The 21,230-nt window shown below is 57.7% G+C and overlaps 2 protein-coding genes across 2 annotated transcripts in view; both read right to left on the reverse strand.

Moving 5' to 3' along the window:
- LOC310919539 (uncharacterized protein) overlaps nucleotides 1–18,826 on the reverse strand; it is a 152,736-nt gene extending 133,910 nt beyond the window's left edge. Inside the window, exons 1-2 of the mRNA XM_083878915.1 lie at nucleotides 18,734–18,826; nucleotides 18,078–18,161 (exon numbers count right to left, since the gene is read on the reverse strand). Coding sequence (XP_083735041.1) covers nucleotides 18,078–18,161; nucleotides 18,734–18,740 — 91 coding nt within the window. The 5' untranslated portion in view covers nucleotides 18,741–18,826. The remainder of the gene's footprint in view (nucleotides 1–18,077; nucleotides 18,162–18,733) is intronic.
- A 264-nt stretch (nucleotides 18,827–19,090) lies between these two features.
- LOC310919494 (Fc receptor-like protein 3) lies at nucleotides 19,091–21,127 on the reverse strand (the record flags this gene model as incomplete). Its single annotated transcript, XM_083878860.1, has 5 exons — nucleotides 20,386–21,127; nucleotides 19,865–20,131; nucleotides 19,639–19,774; nucleotides 19,496–19,563; nucleotides 19,091–19,149 (listed from the first exon to the last, which is right to left on the reverse strand). The coding sequence occupies exons 1-5, from the start codon at nucleotides 20,687–20,689 to the stop codon at nucleotides 19,091–19,093; spliced, it is 834 nt and encodes a 277-aa protein (XP_083734986.1). The 5' UTR covers nucleotides 20,690–21,127.
- Nucleotides 21,128–21,230: the final 103 nt, after the last annotated feature.

A 21,230-nucleotide genomic window follows, 5' to 3' on the forward strand; every position in this document is an offset into this window, starting at 1 on the left:
TGGGGATCCTGGAGTGTGGTGGCAAGGGGGTACACTGCAAGAGACACTGGCTGTGGGATCTGGGTGGGGGTGACACTCATGGGTGACTTGTCCCTCTGTGTGTGTCCCACCCTGTACTCACCTCCCATCTGCTTGGTGCTCACGAGGTGGGTGTACAGCACCTCCCCCTCCTCTGGTGGGGCTGGGGGATCCGGGGGGGCCCTGCAGGGATAAAGGGCATGTGTGGGAGGGAATGGGAGGTCTTGGGGGTTGGGGTAAAAGGGGACAGTGTGGTTTGAGGTCCTCACTCACCTTTCCTGGTGCTTCCTGGCAGCTGCAAAGGAATGAGGGGAGGGGTAACTGTGGAGTCCCCAAGGCCCCGTCAGGAATCCTGGAACCCCACTGGACCGCCAGTTTCTCCCAGGACCCCTGAGCATCCCTGATGCCCCCAGATCCCCTGAACCACCCCAGTGCTCTGGACCCCCTGAGCACCCAGAAGCCAATCCTGGCAAGGGAGGGAGACCCTCCAAATTCCCCCCATGATCACTGAAAAAATGCCCAACATCCCTGCAAGACCCTCTGGCATCATCCCAAATCCTTGAGAACCATGACCAAAGGTCCTGAGCGCTGAGTGTTGCCCAAGTCAGGGCCTATGGCTGCTGCCCATCACCCCCACATTCCAGGTGGCCTCCCACCTCCCCAGACCCTCTCTTGCCCCCATTGTCACCCACCCATGTTGTTCCACCGGTGCCAGCCCATGCCTACACCCACGAGCAGGACCAGGAAGAGGAAGGCCTCTCCAACCCCTGCAGCCACTGCTGGGGACAGAAAGGATACATCAGGGTCACCTGTCACTCCACAGATCCTGCAATCCCAATGACCCTGTGTGAACCCACCTGTGTTCCAGTGTCCCTGTGGTGTCACATCCAGGGCCAGCTCAGGGCTGAGTGCCCGGAACACGCGGTGCCCGTCCTGTCCCAGCTGGTTGGTGGCCACGCACTAGTAGGTGCCTGAATGTCCCACATCAATATTCCCAAGCTCCAGGACAGGACCCTGGGCCACCTCTTGCCCATCACGCAGCCAGGTGAAGGTGACAGGGGCTGAGCCCACCTGCACTGAGCAGCGCAGGGTCACGGGGTCACCTGCGTGCACCTGGTGTGCCGGGGGACCGGGGGTGATGGTGACATTGGCCATGGGCACTGTGGGGACACAGACAAGGCTGAGGTTTGTGAGAGAGGCTGGCACCCAGTGTGGGGGGATGAGGGAGTCTGTGTGGTGGCACCTGGAGACAGAGGGTCTCCTTCACCCAAGACAGTGACCCCATGCTGGTGGGGCCATAATGTGTTCTGGGATGAGGGCACGTGATGGACGAGGGGTGAGGGATGAGGATGGGATGAGGGTGAGGTGAGGATGGGATGACGGCTGCTGTGTCCAAGGGTGGTGATGGCCATCACCTCGTGGGGGGTGTGGAATACAGTGGGTGGGATGTTGTAAAACCAACTGTGGATGGCAGGGAGAGGGAACTCTGCAGACCTGAGATTTTTTTGATATTTTTGAGAGAACACGTGGTTTTATTGCAAGAGTTGTGGGTAAAAAGGCCTGCCTTCAGCCACCAGCCTCCGCTGAAGGGAAGCCCCAAGGGGGGAGGGAGAGAGAGAGAGAGAGAGAGAGAGATATGGCATGAGATAAGAGATGTGGCAGGCATAAAGGAGGTATGGTAAGAGAAAATGTTCAGGTAAGAGAGATGAGGTAAGAGAAGTAAGGTAAGAGCTAAGAATGTAAGAGGTAAGAGAGACAGAGTCTTTTAACAATATATCTCCTTTTGTATTGACTGTTCTAATTTACAGTGACCAATCCGCATGAGATACAAAACTTACAGACTTTGCATACAGCCTATGAGAACTGCTATATTACCATATCACTCTGTATTCTAAATTCTAAAGGCTATCTTCTTATCTATCTTTTCCCTGACACCTTTGCAGGGTGGAATGGAGCTACACCCTTGAGTCCCTTAGTGTCCCATTGTTTGTTATCACTTTACCCATTTCCCAGCTAATCACCCTGTTCCTGCTGCCATGCTTACATCTCAAAACTAGCTTTCATTTCTATTTCAGTCACAGTTTTATATTCTCCATATCTCTTGCCAGGCAATCATATTTTTAAGCTTCTCCTGTCCCATCTTTCCCAACAGGATGTGAGGGGTCTGATGAGGCATATCAATGGGGGCATCACCCCAACCCCAAGGGTCTCACTTCCCTGGGAGGGTCACACTCAGTAGGGTGAATGTGACCTGATGGGGAGGGGGGCATGTGACAGCTGGCATTAGGGATCCATGGCCTGGATGTCCTGGGTGGGGATACCTGGAGCCAGAGGGTCCCAGTTCCCCTGGGCTGTGACACCCAGTGGTGGGGGCTGTGACCTGGGGTGGGTTGGGGGTGGTGTGAGGGGGTTGCAGTGGAATGGGAATGTGTGGAATTGGGGATGCTGTGGGTGGGATCACCCTCAGCCCAAAGGTCCGACTTTACCAGGACAGTGACGTTCAATGCGGGGCTCTTGGCCACGCTGTCCCAATAACTGACCCTGCAGAGGTGTGGCCACTGTCCTTGTCTCGAGCATGCCAAAGCTCCGGGTGGGGGTCAATGCCCAGCAGTTTTTCTGAGGCCCCCTGCTGCCAGGACAAGGACAGGGGACCTGTCCCCATTAACCACCATGCATCTCAGCACCAGGCAGTCACCCAGTGCCACCTGTCCTCTGGTGATCTGCACCCACAGGGACACCCCTGAGAGTGGGACCCCTGTAGGGGGTCAAAGGAGGGATTGGGGACATGGCAAACGTGTGGAACACAAGGGGAGCAGTGAAGGACTCAGGGAGGGGGAGGATCAGACAGGGGTGGGGGAATCCCAGGGAGGAAGAAGGGAGCCCAGAGAGGGGAGACATGGAAAGGGCTGGAAGGGACCCCAAAAAAGGGTGGAAGATTCAGCTAGGGGTCATATGGAGAGGGTTAAAGGGAACCACAGGGAAGGTTTTGGGGACCCAAACAGGGATGGTGGGACTTGTGGACAATGGACAGACCTCAGAGAGACAGAGGTGCTGCTAGGCAGGAGTGAGGGGACCTGGTGAGGGATGCAGGCAGCAGAGAAGGTGATGGGAGGACCAGGGAGAGACCTGGGAAGGCAGGGTGGCACGCAGAGGGTTGAGCAAGGCTGGGAGACCTGGGAGGGCTGTAGGGGCTCCCCGTGCCCATCCCCGCACTCACTGTGCACCATGACGTGGAGCCGGGCGCTGCTCTTCTGCACGGCCCCCCCCTCGGAGTGCACCTGGCAGCTGTAATTCCCCGAGTGGGAGACCCCCACAGAGGGCACCAGGAGCTGTGGGGACCACTATGGTTCCCCCACCAACTGCCCATCCCGGTAGAAGAGGTGCAGGAGGGGGGCTGGGGGCCGCAGGGGGCTGGGGGTGCTGAGGCAGCTGAGATTGAGGGTGGACCCCTCGGTGGGCTCAGGGGGACCCTCCAGCACTGGCACCGTGAAGAGCTCTGGGAAGAAGAGGGGAGAGAGATTTGTGACCCTGAGTCCCTGGGGAGGGCTTGTAGGGGTGCTGAGGTGTGAGTTGTGGGGGTGCTCACCGTGCACTGTCACTGCCACTGGTGCCGACTCCTGCCACCCCTGTGATACCCCAGAGCTCACCAAACCCTGGCAGCGGTATTGACCACCGTGGTTCAGCTGCACAGGGGACAGGGACAGCTCGGTCCTACTGGGGGAACTGCTCACCTCCTTGTCCCCATGGTAGAATTGCACTCCAGTGACCGACATGTCCTGCATGACCCGGCAGCGCAGTGTCACCATGTCCCCCTCCAGCAGCGTCAGTGGTGGCACCTGCAGTGCCAGCTGGTCTGTGAGACAAGAGGGTCCCATTGAACTGAAATGCTCCAGACAGGCCCAAGGTGAGTGCCCATGGCACCAGGGACATCTGTGTGGAGTCTCTATTGTGTGGGACAATCCCAGGGACACAAGGAGCAACCCCAGGGCACAGGTGTCACCACGGGGTTCCCATCACACTGGGATGCACTGGGATGTCCCTGAGTGCAGGGGACAGGAACCTGCCACACAAGGGGTGTGAGGCCAACCACAGACTGGAGCCCACCCAAACCTATCAGAGGGCCACCGTGATCATTTAAGATCCCTCCTCACCATTTAAGATGGTCACAGCGCGGCTGAGCCCACTGCCAGGTCTGTCACATGTGTAGCTGCCACTCTCAGTGACAGTGAAGTAGTTGAGTCCCTCCTGATCCCAGCGCTGCCCATCCTTGTACCAGGTGGTGGCACCGGTGGTCCCTGAACCCTGGCAGGTCAGTGTCACCCGGTCCCACAGCACTGCCGGCCTCCAGGGGGGCTCCACCAGGACCTGGGTGGTCTGGGCACCTGTGGGTGACAGGGGACACCAGCCTGCCAGGGCCACATCAGGGCTGGGGACAGCAGGACATGGACATGGCACTCCCCAAGGACTCACCAGCGAGTCTAAGGGTATGAGCTGGAAGAGAGAATGGACAGGGCTGGGTACTGCAGGGACAGCAGTATCTGGGGGATGAGGTGTGGTGTCTGTCCCCAGATTGTCCCCAATGGAACACTGGTGTAGCACAGAGGTCTTTAAGACAGAGACACTGCAGTCACCCTGGACTGAGGCATGACATGGGGACACTGTGAACACTCCATGTTTGCACAGGTCACCTCCGCCATCCTCCCAGCACCTGCCTCCACATCCCCATGGCCCTGTGCCTGTGATCCAATTCAGAAGACATGTGTCCCCATGCACCATCTGCATGGTATATAGCCCTTGTCCTTGTCCCTGCAGACCAGTTCCCCTGTCTCTGTCCCCACAGCTGCCCCAGCACCAAGGTTCCATTTGTGCAATCCTTGTCCCCACATTTCTATTCCTCTATTTCTTTCCCCACATTCCAGTTCCCCTGTACTTGTCCTCCTATTCCTGTCCCCACAGCCACCCCATGACTCTGCTCACACTGGGCTCCATGCCCATGCACTGGCTCTGCTGGCACTGGGGACCTCAGGGGACTCCATAGCCCCCCTGTGCCCCCTCCCCACTGGTCGCTGCCTCACCAGGGCCCATCCCCGGGATGTCAGGCCTGTGCCCGGGGCACTCACCCCACAGGAGCAGCACCACCTTCCTGGCCATCCCCGTGTCCCCAGCCATGTGGACTGGCTGTCACTCGCTGCTGTGGCCACCGGTCCCCTGGGTGGTGGCTCTTCGGATGAGGAGGAAGGAAGCGAGGTCACGTCTTGTCCCCACGTGTAGGTGGCCCTTGGTGGGGGCAGGGTGGGGGAAGGGTGGAGACACAGTAGGGGACAGGCTGGGGACATGATGGGATAGTCTGGGGGCTCAGTGGAGGATGGTGTTCCCTGGAGTGGTGGGGCTCAGGGGTTGTGGAGAGCCAAGGATGGGTGTCTAGGGGAATTGGGGTTCCAGAGGAATTGGAGTCTCCATGCCTGGGGGAATTCAGGGATGGAGGTCCATTAAGAACATGATCCCCAGGGCTTTTGGATGATGGGATGTGGGTCTCAGGGCTGGGCATGCAGAGGGAAAAAAAAGAGGAGTCTTGGGAATCTGGATTCTGAGGAAAGAAGCAGCCCATGAGATGGGATCAAGACAATGGTGGTCCTAGGCAATGGGAGTCAAGGGATGGGGGTCCCATGGAGGAGAGACCAAGGGAATGGGGTCCCATGGTTGATTTCTCAGGGGAAGGGTGGTCCCAGGCATGGGCAGTGGCTGGGTGAACACAGGGGTCACAGCTCCTTCCCTGGGTGCCTCAGATTTTGGGGTGACTCAGAGCCCAGCACAGCCCCCACAGTGTGCTCATGGCCAAGGGGGCACCCCAGGGTTGAGGCTCTGGGTCTGTGCCCCACACATCCTTGGGGTTTTTCCCTTTCCCCCCATTTCCTTGCTCAGCCATCCCAGGGAACACCTGAGCAGGTAACAGTGAAGGGATCCCAGGAAGGGGAAAACGGGTGTGGGGGCTGCAGGCAGTGTTTGGGGGGCTGTGGGGGAGGAAAGATTTTCATGTTCTCTTTCCTGCAGCAGAAGGAATAGACTGTTTATGCTGAACTGAGGATGTGGGTTCTGTCCTGGGCTGGGGGCACATCCAGAGGGGTCCTGCCCTGAGGGAAAAGGGCTCCTCTGCTGTGGTGATGCCTGGGTCTTGTCCCAGGGTCTTGTCCCTGGGAGATCCTCATTCTGGGGGTGCCATGTCCTTGGGGATTCCTTTCCCAGAGGTGGCACATCCTGGGGACCTCTGTCCTGGGGGGATCCTGAGCATTCCTGCTGTCCCCAGTGGGACCCTGTGACTTCTGGGTTGTCCAAATTAAGGAAGCACCTGTTCCAACCTTGCCCGGACGATGGGAAATGCCAGGCTAAATTTGGTTGAATTCCCTGATGCCCAATTAGTTAAGGCAAAATTTACCTTCCATGAGATAAAGGCAAAAATTTTTCTCACACCATTTTATTCCCATTTAAAAAACAACCTCAGCAAAAATCAAACTAACAATGTATAAAATTATCTAGTTGATAGAATCCTTTTAATTTTTGCTCTCCCAACAAGTGTCTCACTATAGAAACACAAACAAATCACAGAGAAATGAGACTTTCTGGTTCCCTTTAGGAGCCCATTGGTGCATCCCACAGCAGTGTTTGCTTCTGGATAACACAGAGTGTGGAATGTCCCTGAGTGTCCTACAGGTCGATGGGATTGTTCCCTGCCTGCTGGGCAGCAACCCAACCCATAGGGAAGGCTTTGGTTGGGCCATATATAGGAACTCTTTCCATTTTTTTTCATTCCCACCCTGAAACTTGATTTACTTCCCATGGCTTTTACTCCCAAAAGGGGAGAAACTCTGTCCATCCCAGGAACAGTGCACAGGAATCCATGGAAATACCTGTGTGTCCCTCAGGGTCTGCTTCCCTGGGAAATGCACTCCACCCTGCACTGAATTCCCCTGCCTGGGCACTCCCTGCTCCTGCTGGGACACCCCTGTTCCCCAGATCCACATGTGGATCCCCTGCTCAATATTTCCACACTTTTCCCTCTCTTTTGCTGATGTCCACATCCAGAACGCAAACATTCTTTCCAAGAGGTTCCAAAGGGCTGCAGGTTTTGTTCAGGAAAGAGGGTCCCAGTCAGGTTTTTGAGCAAGTGGGTGTGGGATTCACAGAATCTTCTTCTGGGGCTCTCTCAGCCCCTTGCTGAGAGGGACAAAATGATCAATTGCTGCATTTCTGGACTGGTTCCCTCACAGCTGCCCCTGCAGGGGCTGTTTCCAGCCAGCCCTGCTCTGAAAACCATCAAAGGCCCCCACAGAGCCACTGCTTGGGCTCCCATTGGCTTCTGTGCTTCTTGCAGGGCTGAGCAAACCACAGCCTGGCCTTTTCCTGCCACAGAATTCTCACCTTTGCAGCAGCTCTAAAGCTGCCGGAATCAAAGCCAAGGGGGCAGGGGGGACCCTCAGGTCGTGGCTGCCAGCTGGGGCTGGCCAGAGCAGGGCTGGCCAATGCCCATCCCTGTGCACTGGGGCTGGGCCATGGCTGGGCCCCACACTTGGATGGGCACTGGCTTCAAGGAGGAGGAGTTGGGGAGCTCCTTCCTGCCTGGGGCTCCATTCCCAAGCTGCTCTTGCTGGCTCAGATCCTGCAGGGGACCAGAAAGAATGGAGAAGTCTGGAACTCTCCCAGAGCTGCCACCATCCCCCAGGACAGGACCCCCTTGGCCAGCATGTGTCCCCTCCCTGGAACAGGATCCCCCCAGGGCAGGACCCCCCCGGATGTGCCTTTGTAGTGGTTTTGGTTTGCTTATTTGAGTTACAGCACTATTTATGTGGTGGTTTCATGTTTGCTGAATTTTGTTCACTAATCTGGAGACGGGATTTTGGGAGAAAAAGGCAAAACAGGTTTAACTTCAAAGTAAACAGACAGTTTATTAATACACAGTAAGGGAAAAAGAGAGAGAGAAAATGAAACTTGCAAAACCCTTCTTGGCCCCCCACAAGTGTTCACTTTCCTACAAACAACAGCGACAAAAGCTGGGACTTTCAGTCAGTTTCACCATTTAAATATAGTCTTTCATCAATTCTTTAGGAGGAGAGTCTCTTGTTTATTATGGAATTTCCTCCACTGACAGCCTAGAACAGTTCTCTTGTGGCTCAGAACTCTCACAGAAACAGCTGCCTGAAAAAACCTGCTTCCAGGTGGTCTCCTCCCATTAGCAGTTTCCCAAGCTGCTCATGGGTAATGGAACTCAGGCATCTAGGGTGTCACTTTTTAAAGATAAGCAACTTCAAAGGCAAAGGATTCTTCATCTCAAGGAACAGAGATGTTTTCTCACTTCTTTCACTGGTGCAGGAGCTTCTCATTTTTCTTTCTCTGTTCAGGCATCTCATGGGATCACAAGAATCACAGATTCTAATGCAATATTACTCAGTCCATCACAAACAGTTTTGCTCAAAAATCCACAAATCATCTCTCTAAATGCATATTTTTCTATGATTTAATGGACAGTCTACCTACAGAGTTCATTTCCATAGCTCAAACAAGAAAGTCCAGACAGCAGGCAACTCCTTCATCCTTCCTGTAACTAACCCCTTTCTCAATCTCTCCATCTGACTGTTATGCCAAGTCTTCTCTGTGCTCAATCACTTGGTCTGTTCTCACTCTGGGAAGAGCTGGTGCTCTGAAGTTCCATCTGCTGGCAGGAAAGAGTTAAAGCTTGCCCAGGCCTGTGAGGGTTACATGATCTCTGTCCGGGGACAGCCAGGATTTTCAAAAGCCTGGAGAATAGAAAAAGAACCTCAGTCCGGCAGATCTCAGAGCAGCCCGGCTGATCAAAGGCTCTTTGCCCCCCAGCCCTCGGTCTCATTGCGGGCGGGCCCAGCTCGGAGCGGCTGCAGGCTGCAGGCTCCCCTCCCCTGCTGGGGAAAGGGCCCAGGCCACGGCCAGGCCTCGGGCCAGCTCCCCACCCCATAGGGGGGTCTGCAGGGTGTTTTACAGCTGATAAAAACTGATCGGGGCCGGGACAGGGGCACATCATCCCCTCCCCGGGCTGGGAGTCACCGGGCCAGGCCTCCCGTGACAGCCCGGGCCCCTCCACAGGAGAGAGCCGGGACTGCCTTTCCTGCTGTGAGGGCAGAACGGAGAGAGAGACCCCAGCCTTCCTTCTGGCTTTTAGGGCTGTGTGACCCAGAGGTGTATCTCTGCATGCAATTGGCTATTTTGGTTGCCAGTTCAAAGGAAACCACCAATTGCACCTCACCATCTGTGCTAAACCCCCACAAGTTCCCAGGGGAATGGGGATGCCAGGGATGGGCAGTGGCCAGGTGGGCGTGGGGGTCGCAGCTCCTTCCCTGGGTGCCTCAGAATTTGGGATGACCCGGGCTAAGCAAAGCCCCGGTGTGCTCGTGGTCTGCTGGGGTCACCCCAGGTGAATTCTGAGGGGCTCTGGGTCTGTGACCCACCCCCCAAACCCGAGGGGCTTTTTCCTCTCTTCATTTCCATTTCCTTCCTTTTTCTGTAACTTTTGCATCCCCCTCCAGTTCCCTGCTCTGCGATCCTGGGCAGCTCCTGAGCAGGTACCGGGTTGAGGGGCCCCATGGAGGGGAAAAAGGGTGCGGGGGCTGTAGGAGAGGTGGGGGGGGTTTGGGGACTGGGGGTGTCCAGGCTTGCGCCCCCCACACTTTCACTTTCTCTCTCCTGCAGCAGAAGGAAGAGGCCGTTTGTGCTGAGTCAGACGGGAGGGGCGGGTTCTGTCCTGGGGGGCACATCCAGGGGGTCCTGTCCCTGTTCAGGAGTGTCCCTGTTCTGGGGGTGACACATCCTGGGGGTGGCACATCCAGGGGATCCTGTCCTGGGGACGAGCGTGGAAAGATCGAGCAGTGGCTCTGCCCCCCGGCCGTGCTGGGGCTGAAGTGGTGACCCCAAATGGGCGCCCCGTCAGTGCCCGGAGCTGTCGGTCCCGTTGCCACGGCAACAGCCGGTCCCGACACACGGCGACAGTGGCCTTGGACACGCTGTCACAGCCGCTGGGGACACAGGGCCACCGTCGGGCAGCCCGGGACAGTCCCGGCCCTGTTGGAGCCCAGGGCATCCCTCTGGGCGCCCTGGAAAGTCACAGACCTTGGTAGAGAGGCCCGGGACCTGAAAAAGAGGGTCTGGGGTCTGTGCAGGGGGCTTTGCCTGGCACAGAGCCCAGGAAGACACAGGCTTTGATTTTGGTCCATGAGAAAAACATCCAACAGAGAGAAGAATTGCAAGTCACAAATGTGTGACAGAGAGTAGTGTAGTTATCACTGTGCAGAAGATTTTGTAGTTTTGGATTTTTAGAATGTAGATGCAAAGGGAGAAGATGGTGGTTTTAGGGCGGTGCCCTGGGTTCTTCTTCTTCTCCCTTGGCATCCATCTTCTGCAGTGACGTGGGCACAAAGTTGTTTCAGTGGATTGGAGCAAAGTAGACATGACCCTGTTAGTACAGGTGATAGATATTGGCATAGAATTGTAAACAATGGGTACGTAGTTATCTGTATAAGAGGTAGTGACCTCCCATCACAGGGGGGGGTCACATCATGTCCAGGCTGCTGTGAACATCTTGCCTGGACACAGGGGAATCACATTGTGTCCAGGCTGCTGTGAACATCTTGGCCGGACAGAGAGAATTGTAAGATAAGAACTAATAAACAACGCGAGAAACAAGAAAACCAAGACCTTGAGACTCCACATCATTCTCTTGCACCGAACACCGAGCACCAAGCTCAGCACGGAACACAGAGACACAGAGTCAGACAGCAGACCCTAAATCCTTCAGAGGTCAAGAGGGAAAATCACTCCCTTTGTGTCCACACGAACCACCAGCCAGCTTTGGAATCTCGGGTGAGCAAACAACCAGATTAAAACCCCGAGAAGGGGACAGGCTCTGGTAACCCCAGGAGGTGACCCATGGAGCAGAGCCCACTCAGAACCCTCGGGGTCCCACAGGTGCCACCCTGGGGACACCCAAACCCCCCTCATCATTTAAGGCGCTCACTGTGTGGCTGAACCCGCTGCCAGGTCTGTAACACTGGTAGGTGCCACTCTCAGTGACAGTGAACTTGTCGAGTTCCTTTGGCTCCCAGCTCTGCTCATTCACGTACCAGGTGGTGTCACGGGTGGTTCTCAAGCCCTGGCAGCTCAGTGTCACCCAGTCCCACAGCACCGCCCGCCTCCAGGGAGGCTCCACCAGGAGCTGGGTGGTCTGGGCACCTGTGGATGACAGGGGACGCCAGCCTGCCAGGGCCAGTGTGGGGCTGGGGACAGTGGGGTGGGGACATGGCATCTCCTGAGGACTCACCAGCGAGGCCGAGGGTCTGGGCTGAAGGGAGAAGGGACAGGGCTGGATCAGGGTAGCCCCGTAGAGAGAGGTATGGGGGCATGGGGTGTGGGGGCTGTCCTCGAACTGTCACCAGGGGGACACTGGTGTAGCACAGATGTCTCAGAGATTGGGGAACTGCAGGCACCCCATGCTCAGGCAGGACATGGGGACATTGTGGACACCACAGGCATGGGGACCCTGTGCTGGCACAGATCACCCCCACCAGCCCCACGGCCTCTGTCCCCATGGTCCATCTGCATGGTGCTTGTCCCCTTGTCCCTGTGTCTGCATCCCTGTCACCCTGTCCCTGTCCTCACAGCTGCACCAGCCCCATAATTCCTCTCCCTGCATTCTGGTCCCTCTTCCCCTGTCCTCCTGATCCTGTCCCCACAGCCACCCCACAACCACGGTCACCTCATTGCACTGGCTCTGCTGGTCTTGGGGAACTCAGAGCACCCTGCAGTCCCCCTGTGCCCCCTCCCCACCAGTCTCTGCCTCACCAAGGCCCATCCCCGGGGTGTCAGGCCTGTGCCCAGGGCACTCACCCCACAGGAGCAGCACCACCTTCCCGGCCATCCCCGTGTCCCTAGCCATGTGGACTGGCTGTCACTCGCTGCTGTGGCCACCGGTCCCCTGGGTGGCGGCTCTTTGGCAGAAGGGGAAGGAAGCAAGGTCAGGTCTCACTCTCATGCGTAGGTGGCACCTGGTGGGGGCAGGGTGTGCACAAACTGGGGACAGGCTGTGGGCAGGGTGGGGACAGGCTGGGGTCAAGGCTGGGCAGCACAAGGTGGCATATGGGGTTCTCAGGAGTGGGGGGCTCAGGGGGTTGGAGTAGCCAGAGATGGGTGTCCAGGGGAATGGAGGGTCCTAGGAATGGGGTCCCTGGGGAATGGAGGTCCTGGGAGGGGGGAGTCACTGAGGATGGGGGTGCCATAGGAATGGGGGTCCTTAGGGCTGGGGGGACTCAGGGCTGGGAGTCCCAGGGGAATGTGGGCTCCGGGGATTTGGGGTGATGGGATGCGTGTGCCAGGGATGATGGCACCATTGGAATGGTGGCTCCTGGGAGAGTGAAGGCCATGGGGGAAGGGGGATTTCAGAAGATGGATTGAAGGGGAGAGGGTCCCTTGGAAATGGGGGCCCTGGGCCATGGAGATCCTGGGGAATGGCAGTCGTGGGGGCCCAGGGAGGAGGCACATAAGGATTGGGGATCCCAAGGATGGGCAGTGGCTGGGCCATGGGTCGCAGCTCCTTCCATTGGTGCCTCAGATTTTGGGGTGACGTAGAGCCCAGCAGTGCCCCTGAGGTGCTCGTGGCCTGGTGATCACCCCAGGCAGAACCAAAGGTGCTCTAGGTCTGTGTCCCCCACCTCCCAGTGAACTTTCCTTTCTTTATTTTTATTTCCTTCCTTTTTCTTTCAAATTCATAATCCCCCAGTTTGTGCCTTGATGATCCTGGGGAGCACCTGAGCAGGGAAGGAGTTGTGGGAACCCCAGGGTGGGGAAAGCAGGGGTGAGGGGTCTGCAGGGAGAGGTGGGAGGCTGTGGGGGATGGGGGTGTCTGACTCTGGCCCCCCCCCCCCCCAACACTTTCACTTTCTCTCTCCTGCAGCAGAAGGAAGAGGCCGCTTGTGCTGAGTGTCACACGGGGGGTTGGGTTCTGTCCTGGGGGGCACATCCACAGGGGTCCTGTCCTGGGGGATGGCAGCTCCAGGAGAGTTCCAGACTTCTCCATTCTTGCTGGTCCCCTGCAGGATCTGAGCCAGCAAGAGCAGCTTGGGAATGGAGCCCCAGGCAGGAAGGAGCTCCCCAACTCCTCCTCCTTGAAGCCAGTGCCCATCCAAGTGTGGGGCCCAGCCATGGCCCAGCCCCAGTGCACAGGGATGGGCATTGGCCAGCCCTGCTCTGGCCAGCCCCAGCTGGCAGCCAGGACCTGAGGGTCCCCCCTGCCCCCTTGGCTTTGATTCTGGCAGCTTCAGAGCTGCTGCAAAGGTGAGAATTCTGTGGACAGAAAAAAGGCGTGGCTGTGGTTTGCTCAGGCCTGTGCAAGAAGCACAAAAGCCAATGGGAGCCCAAGCAGTGGCTCTGTGAGGGCCTTTGATGGTTTTCAGAGCAGGGCTGGCTGGAAACCCCCCTGCAGGGGCAGCTGTGAGGGAACCAGTCTGGAAATGCAGCAATTGATCATTTCTTCCCTGTCAGCAAGGGGCTGAGAGAGCCCCAGAAGTTCTGCAAAAACAACAACGATCTGCTCAACCATACCTGGACACTCCTCCTTCCTGTGTCCAACCTACAGCCCTTTGGAACTGTGCAGAAATAATTTTTGGGTCTGACTGCTGCCTCCAGGCAAGGGGGAAAAGTGTGGAAATACTGAGCAGGGGCTCTGCCCTGTGGTTATGGTGTGGCTTTGTGGAGTGACCCTGTGTGGATTTCAGGTGTTTGAAATATATTATATGATTGGCTTTTCACAAATATTGAAATAAATACTATATGTGTTATCTTAGAAAGTTGTGTTGTATTAATATAATATGGTTGAACTATCTGTTTGGCCAGGATAACATCCAGTGAACATGTAGAGAAGACCCTGCTATTGATATACCCACAATCAGCATCTACCATCTGAAGAAAGTATAGACCACGGCCCAAGCTGGAGGTGATAATGAAGACACAGCAAAGAAACACACATGCTCTAAAAAGGCAGACCCGAGAAGGGACCATAATAAACACTTCCTGGAATATCGAAACTACTTTGTGGAAAAGTTTGAATATTCAACTAGACTGATGCAATAGAAAGGGTATTTATACAAGGCCTCTGAAACAGCAGGTTGTGGACTTGGCTGAGCGCCAAGTCACTCGGCCATCTGTACTTTGCTTTTTTTGTTTCCTAATTATCTTATATTTTTATTAATATTAAACTTATTTCTTAAAATTTACCAGGAAAATGAAATCTGTTTTTCACACAGGTGTCCCCAAAGCTGCTCCATCCCTGCCCTCCTCACCTGCACGGGGCACGGGGAATAGACAGGGCTCTGCCCCACCCCTGCCCCGCCCATTCCAGGGCACCCCCCGAGTGCCCAAAGCTGTGGGGGCGTTACCCTGGCAACGGTCGGTCCCGACACATCACAACAGTGGCTTGGGACACGCTGTCACAGTCGGTTCAGACACCCCGTGACAGTCCCGGCACTCGCAGCGCGATGGCAGCTGGGCCCTTCCCAGTGCTCTGGGACCACCGTGCCGGTCCCTCCTTCCCGCAGAGCCCAGCCCAGGGTCTCTGCTCCCCCGCCGGGCCGGGGTCTCCCCTCGGCCATTTCGGTCCCTCCACCCTCGGGGCTCCCCACTGGGGTCCCGGTCCCTCCATCCCGGCCCCTCCCACCCGGTGCCCCCCGGCCCCTCCGGCCGCGCCCCCCGACAGCTGCAGGGCCGGCACCGGCAGAGGCTCCCGAGCTCCTGCAGGATGAGCCGTTCCTCGGGCAGCGCCGCCTGAGCGAGGCCCGGCTCCCTCCCGCCGTCTTTGCCCGCAGCACTCGGGCTCCAGCAGCCCCGGGCTGATCCTTCGGGATTTGCCCACCGCTCCCACAGCGCTGCCCTTTGTCAGGAACAAGCCCAGGAGTGCCCGAATCGTCCCCAAGGCCTGGTCTGGTTCCTCCTGTGAGGCTGTGCCCAAGCCCTGAGGGGGTTTTGGAGCCCAATGGGTGTCACTGCTCTGTCCCAAAATCTCAGGGCGGCAGGAATGCCAAGTGGTGCCCCACCCTGCCCTGGCCCCATGGGCCTCACCTGAGCACCCTGTGCAATTCCCGGTGCTCCTGCTCCACCTGCATGGCCAGGTGCTGTTCCCGTGGCCACCTGCTCCAGCCGCTCCCACCTCAGCCGCTGCTCCAGCTCGGCCTTCCTGGCCACATGGCACAGGCACTGAATCATCCCCAACACCAGCAAAAACCATCAGAAAACCTTCCTGGCAGCCAAAATAGCTCCTTGTGGGCAGAGCTGGGGGCACCTGTCCCCCAAAATCTCTCCAATGCTCAAAATTCCTTGGACAGGCAGTGGAGCCGTGTGTTTCTGCACAGGGATGTTTTAGGAGCACAGCTGAACTTCAGGAACCCCAGCCCAAGTTACAAGACCTTGTTAAGGCTCTGCATCACCCAGAGCAGAACAGGGCCATTGGTCCAACCAGCCCAAATTTCGCCCCATTTTGCCCTCTCAAGTCACTGCTCCTGGCCCAGGCTGTCCCTGTGCTCCAGCTGGAGCTGCAGAGCCCTCAGGACTGTGGCTCTGCTCTCCTTCTCCTCCTCTCCCTGGGGCTGCTGTGTCAGGGACCAGCAGTGGCCCAGGAAGAGCAGGAACTCCAAATGTGGGCTGGAGGCCCCTGAGGAGCCCTGGCAGTGGCAGCACCGAGCACCTGCTTTCCTCACCATCCCAGGGGAATTCAACATTCCCAAAGCTGCTGTGCCAGGACTGAGGGAGGAAAGAGGAGTGAAAGGCTGAGGGTTTTTGGTAATTGGTGCCTAAAGCCACGAGAGATGCTGTTGTGACCCCGAGACTTGGACAGGCAGTCGGTGCTGCCTTCCCTCCGTTTGGGATCATGGTGAGGAGTTATGTGTGTTGCACAGGGTGTGTGCCTGGCCCTGGGATGCTGCTACGCTGCCACTCGGCACTACAATCCAACCTGCTGCCTTGGCCGCTTCTGCCTGCTGCCAGTGGTGGTGCCGGGACCGATTGGTGGCCGTGAGTTTGCAAAAGGAGCAATTTCCCCTCCTCCCTCCCGGCCGAGGCCACCATCGGCCCTGAGGGGATCGAGCTGGTACCGGGGCGCCCCCTGCTGGCCGGGAGTGCTCCCTGCAGCGCCCCCTGCTGGCCGGGAGTGCTCCCTGCAGCGCCCCCTGCTGGCCGGGAGTGCTCCCTGCAGCGCCCCCTGCTGGCCGGGAGTGCTTCCTGCAGCGCCCCCTGGCGGACAAGGTCATACCTGCACCAATGGTGAGAAACCAGCCCTGAGCAGGTGGGAAAGTTCTGGTTTTGTGTTGATTGTTCTGTTGTCTTCTAAAAATTTTCTAGTAAAGGGCTGTTATACACTTCTCTACATCTTTTCCTGGAAAACCAACAATTTTTTGAAATTATAAAAAGTTTTAGGCATGGGTCTTCTTTCCGTTTCAGGAAGGTTTCTGCTTTCCTTGGCAGACATTTGGCTTTTAAACCAAGACAATTGCCAGCTCCGGGGTTCCAGCATGGATCAGACAAACACTCCAAGACAGGGTGAGACACAGGGCCACTTCATGCTCTGCCTTTGAAGCCCTCTAAGACCACTCAGGACCTGGGTTTGGCAGAGAACCTCACTGCCCCCAGTGCGCCATAGCTGACAGACTGATTGACAGACAGGGCCCTAGCTCACCAAAAGCAAGGCCTGGCCCACCCCTGCCACACTGGTGTTCCAACATGTCTCTAGATATCAAATTTTTCCCTTCTCTGACAGCCCACTCTGTGCCATGGCATGATCCTGACTGCCCTGGAAAATGGGGAGGCTCCAGAACCTCCACAGGGCCTTTGTAACATCATCGTGTGGGGAACACAGCAGAAGAGGGGTTTGGGAAACGGGAGAAGAGGATCCAGAGCCTCCTGAAGGCGCTTTGGCCATCAGAACAGTGAAGGTCCAGGGCCCTGCCAGGTCCCTCTGGTGGAGAAAATATGCTGGGGGAATTGTCCCAGGATTGTTCCTTTTTGGGAACTTTCCCTGGAAATTTCCCTTTGGATTCTGTACCTTGTTGCTGTTGGTTTTATTCTGTTGTTGCTCTTTGCAGAATTTTTCTTTTTCTTTCAGCCCTTTGGGACCTTTGCCTTCTGTGCCCCCACTGGCAGGGGGAGGGGCAGTTTTTATTGGCGACACACAGTCCTGTGGGTGCCCATGAGTGGGGCCCAATGTGCCCCTTAGTCCCCTGAAGTCACGGCACAACCTCATAGATGTCACTGGGCTCCTTTGGTCGACTGTGGGGTCCCGGCAGCTCTGCATAGGTCACCTGGGGTTCCTGGGGAAGAGTGATGTGGGGGGGCCCTGCAGGAGACACCAGTTGAGGATACCAAGGTGGGGGGTGACACCGGTGGGTGACGTGTCACTGTCCCCCCCACCACTGTACTCACACTGTGCCTTTTTGGTGCTCATGACGTGGGTGTACAGAACCTCCCCCTCCTCTTGGGGGGGGCACAGGCTCTGGGGGTGCCCTGCAGAGATAAAGGGGATTTGTGTGAGGGGATGGAGAGTGGTGGGGTGGGAGTAAAAGAAGGGCCACAGCTGCAGAACCCCCACTCACCTTTCTGGGTGCTTCCTGGTGGCTGCAGAAGAAAGAGGGGAGAGGTGACTGTGGGGTCCCCAGGGCCCTGACCCCTCTCAGGTTTCTGAAACTCCAACAGGACCCTCAATTCACATGAGGAACCCCAAGTATCCCTGAAGACGCCCAGAATTCATGAACCTCCTCAGTGCACCCAACCAACTCAGCCTCAAGAACTCAAAGCCTGGCAGGGGGAGAGACCCCCGAAAACCACCCCAGGACCTCTGAAAGAACCCCCAACATCCCTGCAGAACCCTCCAGCACCTCCCCAAACTCTACAGGATCCCCAGCCGAGGTTAAAATTCTGTGGCTTTGGGTGCTGCCCAATCTCTCCCCAACTCTGCTGGGCTTCCTACAGCTGCCTTGCACCCCTGTCCCTTCATTGTCACCCACCAAGGCGGTGCCACCAGTGCCAGGCCACAATAACAGCTACAAGTAAGACCAGGAACAAAAGGGACCCAACGACCCCTGCGGCCACTGCAACAAACAGAGGGAAACATCAAGATCACCGATCATCACTGGGGTTCTTCACTCCCTAATGACCCGCTGTGACCGCACCTGTACCCCCATGTCCCTGCGGTGTCACTTCCAGGGCCAGCTCAGGGCTGAGTGCCCGGAACACGCGGTGCCCGTCCTGTCCCAGCTGGTTGGTGGCCACGCACTGGTAGGTGCCTGAATGTCCCACTTCAATGTCCCCAAGCTCCAGGACAGGACCCTGGGCCACCTCCTTGCCATTGTGCAGCCAGGTGAAGGTGACAGGGGCTGAACCAACCTCCACTGAGCAGTGCAGGGTCACAGGGTCACCTGCATGCCCCTGGTGTGCTGGGGGACCAGGGGTGATGGTGACATTGGCCACGGGCACTGAAGGGACAGAGACAGGGCTGAGTCTGGGGGGAGGTGCTGGCAGCCAGCAAGAGAGAGAGGGACACGGGGATGAGAGTTTTCTGGAGGATGCTGTGGGTGAGGCCACCCTGAGCCTGAGGGTCACACTCACCCAGGACAGTGACATTCAGGGGGACACTCTTGGCCATGCTGTCCCCATTGCTGACCCGGCATTGGTAGTGGCCGCTGTCATTGTCCCCAGTGTGGTGCAGCTCCAGGCGGGGGCCAGTGACCACTGGTGCCCACGAGCCCACCTGGTGCCAGGAGAAGGACAGGGGACCTGTCCCTGCAGCCACTGCACAGCTCAGCACCAGTTGGTCCCCTGGTGCCACCTGTCCCCCGGGGGGCTGTGCCCACACGGACACCCCTGAGAGCGGGACCCCTGTGGGAGAGGGTGGGTGAATCTAGGAGACAGTGAGGGACACGAGTGGTGTTTTCGAGGGGAAGGGGGACCCCAGTTAGGAAGAGGGGGCCCAGAGGTGATGGGGGGCTTGGAAGAAAAACCCTGAGGAATGATGCAGGGTTCAGGGAGGGGACACCTGGAGTGGGCTGAGGAGGCACCAGAGGGAGGATATGGTGGGACCTGGGGAGCATGAGAGGAGATCAGAGAGGGGTGGGGTTGAACGAGGAATGGATGTTGAATCAGGAATGGATGAAGGAACCCAGTGAGGGGTGGGGGGATTAGGACAGGGACCCAAGCAGTGTTGAGGGGATGTGGAAAAAGTTTATGGAAAAAGTTTATGGAAAAGATGGGGATACCCACGTAGGGCTGGGGGACCCAGTGAGGGACCCAGTAAAGACAGGGGAACTAAGACAGTGAGAGGGGGTCCAGGCAGTACTGAGGGTCCCGAAGCAGGGCAGGGGACTTGGTGAGGGCAGGGGACTTGGTGAGGCTGTGGGGGGCTCCCCGTGCCCATCCCTGCACTCACTGTGCACTGTGATGCGGAGCCGGGTGCTGCTCTTCTGCATGTTCCCCCCCTTGGAGAGCACCTGGCAGCTGTAATTCCCCGAGTGGGAGACCCCCACAGAGGGCACCAGGAGCTGCGAGGACACCTGAGGGCCCCCCACCAACTGCCCGTCCTGGTAGAAGAGGTGCAGGAGGGGGGCTGGGGGCCGCAGAGGGCTGGGAGTGCTGAGGCAGCTGAGATTGAGGGGGGATCCCTCGATCAGCTCAGGGGGACCCTTCAGCACCGGCACCGTGAAAAGCTCTGGGAAGGAGAGGGGAGGGGGGTTTGTGACCCTGAGTCCCTGGGGAGGGGCTGTGGGGGTGCTGAAGTGTGAGAGGTGGGGGTGCTCACCGTGCACTGTCACTGTCACCGGCACCGACTCCTGCCACCCCTGTAATATCCTGGATTTCACCCAGCCCCCGCAGCGGTATTGACCACTGTGGTTCAGCTGCAGAAGGGACAGGGACAGCTCAGTCCCACGGAAGGACTTCCTGACCTCCTCGACCCCATGGTAGAATCGCACCCCAGTGACCGACTGGTCCCGCCAGCGCCGGCAGCGCAGTTTCACCGTGTCCCCCTCCAGCAGCGGCCACGTTGGCACCTGCAGCACCAAGGGGCCTGTGGGAAAAGGGGTCCTGTCACACCAGGGGGGCATCTGGTTTTTCACTGAGACACCCCCATTGGGTCACACCCAGAGGTCAGTCTGGGGCCCCCAATTCCAAAAACAGAGTCGCCCCGCACTGGGATGCTCTGGGATGTCCCCACATGCAAAGGACGGGCTCTGGTCATACCAGGGGGTGACCCATTGATCCAAGGGCACCCAGAGCCCTTGGGGTCCCACAACTGCCACGCTGAGGACACACAAACCTCACCATCTAAGACTCTCACAGGCGGGCTGAGCCCAGTGCTGGGTCTGTCACACGTGTAGTTGCCAGTCTCGGTGACAGTGAAGTGGTCGTGTCTGTTCTGCCCCCAGCGCTGCCCATCCTTGTACCAGGTGGTGTCACCGGCAGTCCCCAAGCCCTGGCAGGTCAGTGTCACCCCATCCCACAACACCGCCGGCCTCCAGGGGGGCTTCACCAGGAGCTGGGTGGTTTGGGCACCTACAGGTGACAAGGGAGACCAGCCTGCCAGGGCCACTGTGGGGCTGGGGACAGCGGGGTGGGGACATGGCATCCCTCGAGGACTCACCAGCAAGGCCAAGGGTCTGGGCTGGAAGGGAGAAAGGGCAGGGGGTGGGTAGGGGTGGCCCTGCAGGGACAGCAGCACCTGGGGAATGAGGTGTGGTGTCTGTCCCCAGACTGTCTCCAATGGAACACTGGTGTAGCACACAGGTCTTGAAGAGAGACAGCTTGGTCACCCCTTGGATGAGGCAGGACATGAGGACACTGTGGACATCCCATTCTCCTACAGGTCTTCACCACCATCCTCAGAGCATTTGTCCCCACAGCCACATCCCCCAGGCCCTGTGCCTGTGATCCCACTGCAATGGCACTTGTCCCCAGAGGCCATCTGCATAGTATGTGGCCCTTGTCCATGTCCCTGCATCCCTGTTCCCTTGTCCCTGTCCCCACGGCTGCCAGAGCTCCAAGGTTTCTTTTATCACATCCTTGTCCCCACATTTCTATCCCCCTGTTTCTCTCCCCACAGCCACCCCATGACTCAGGTCACACTGGGGTCCATTCCCATGCACTGGCTCTGCTGACACTGGGGACCC

Source organism: Zosterops lateralis (genome assembly GCF_965231275.1).
Source record: "Zosterops lateralis genome assembly, chromosome: 27".
NCBI lineage: Eukaryota > Metazoa > Chordata > Aves > Passeriformes > Zosteropidae > Zosterops > Zosterops lateralis.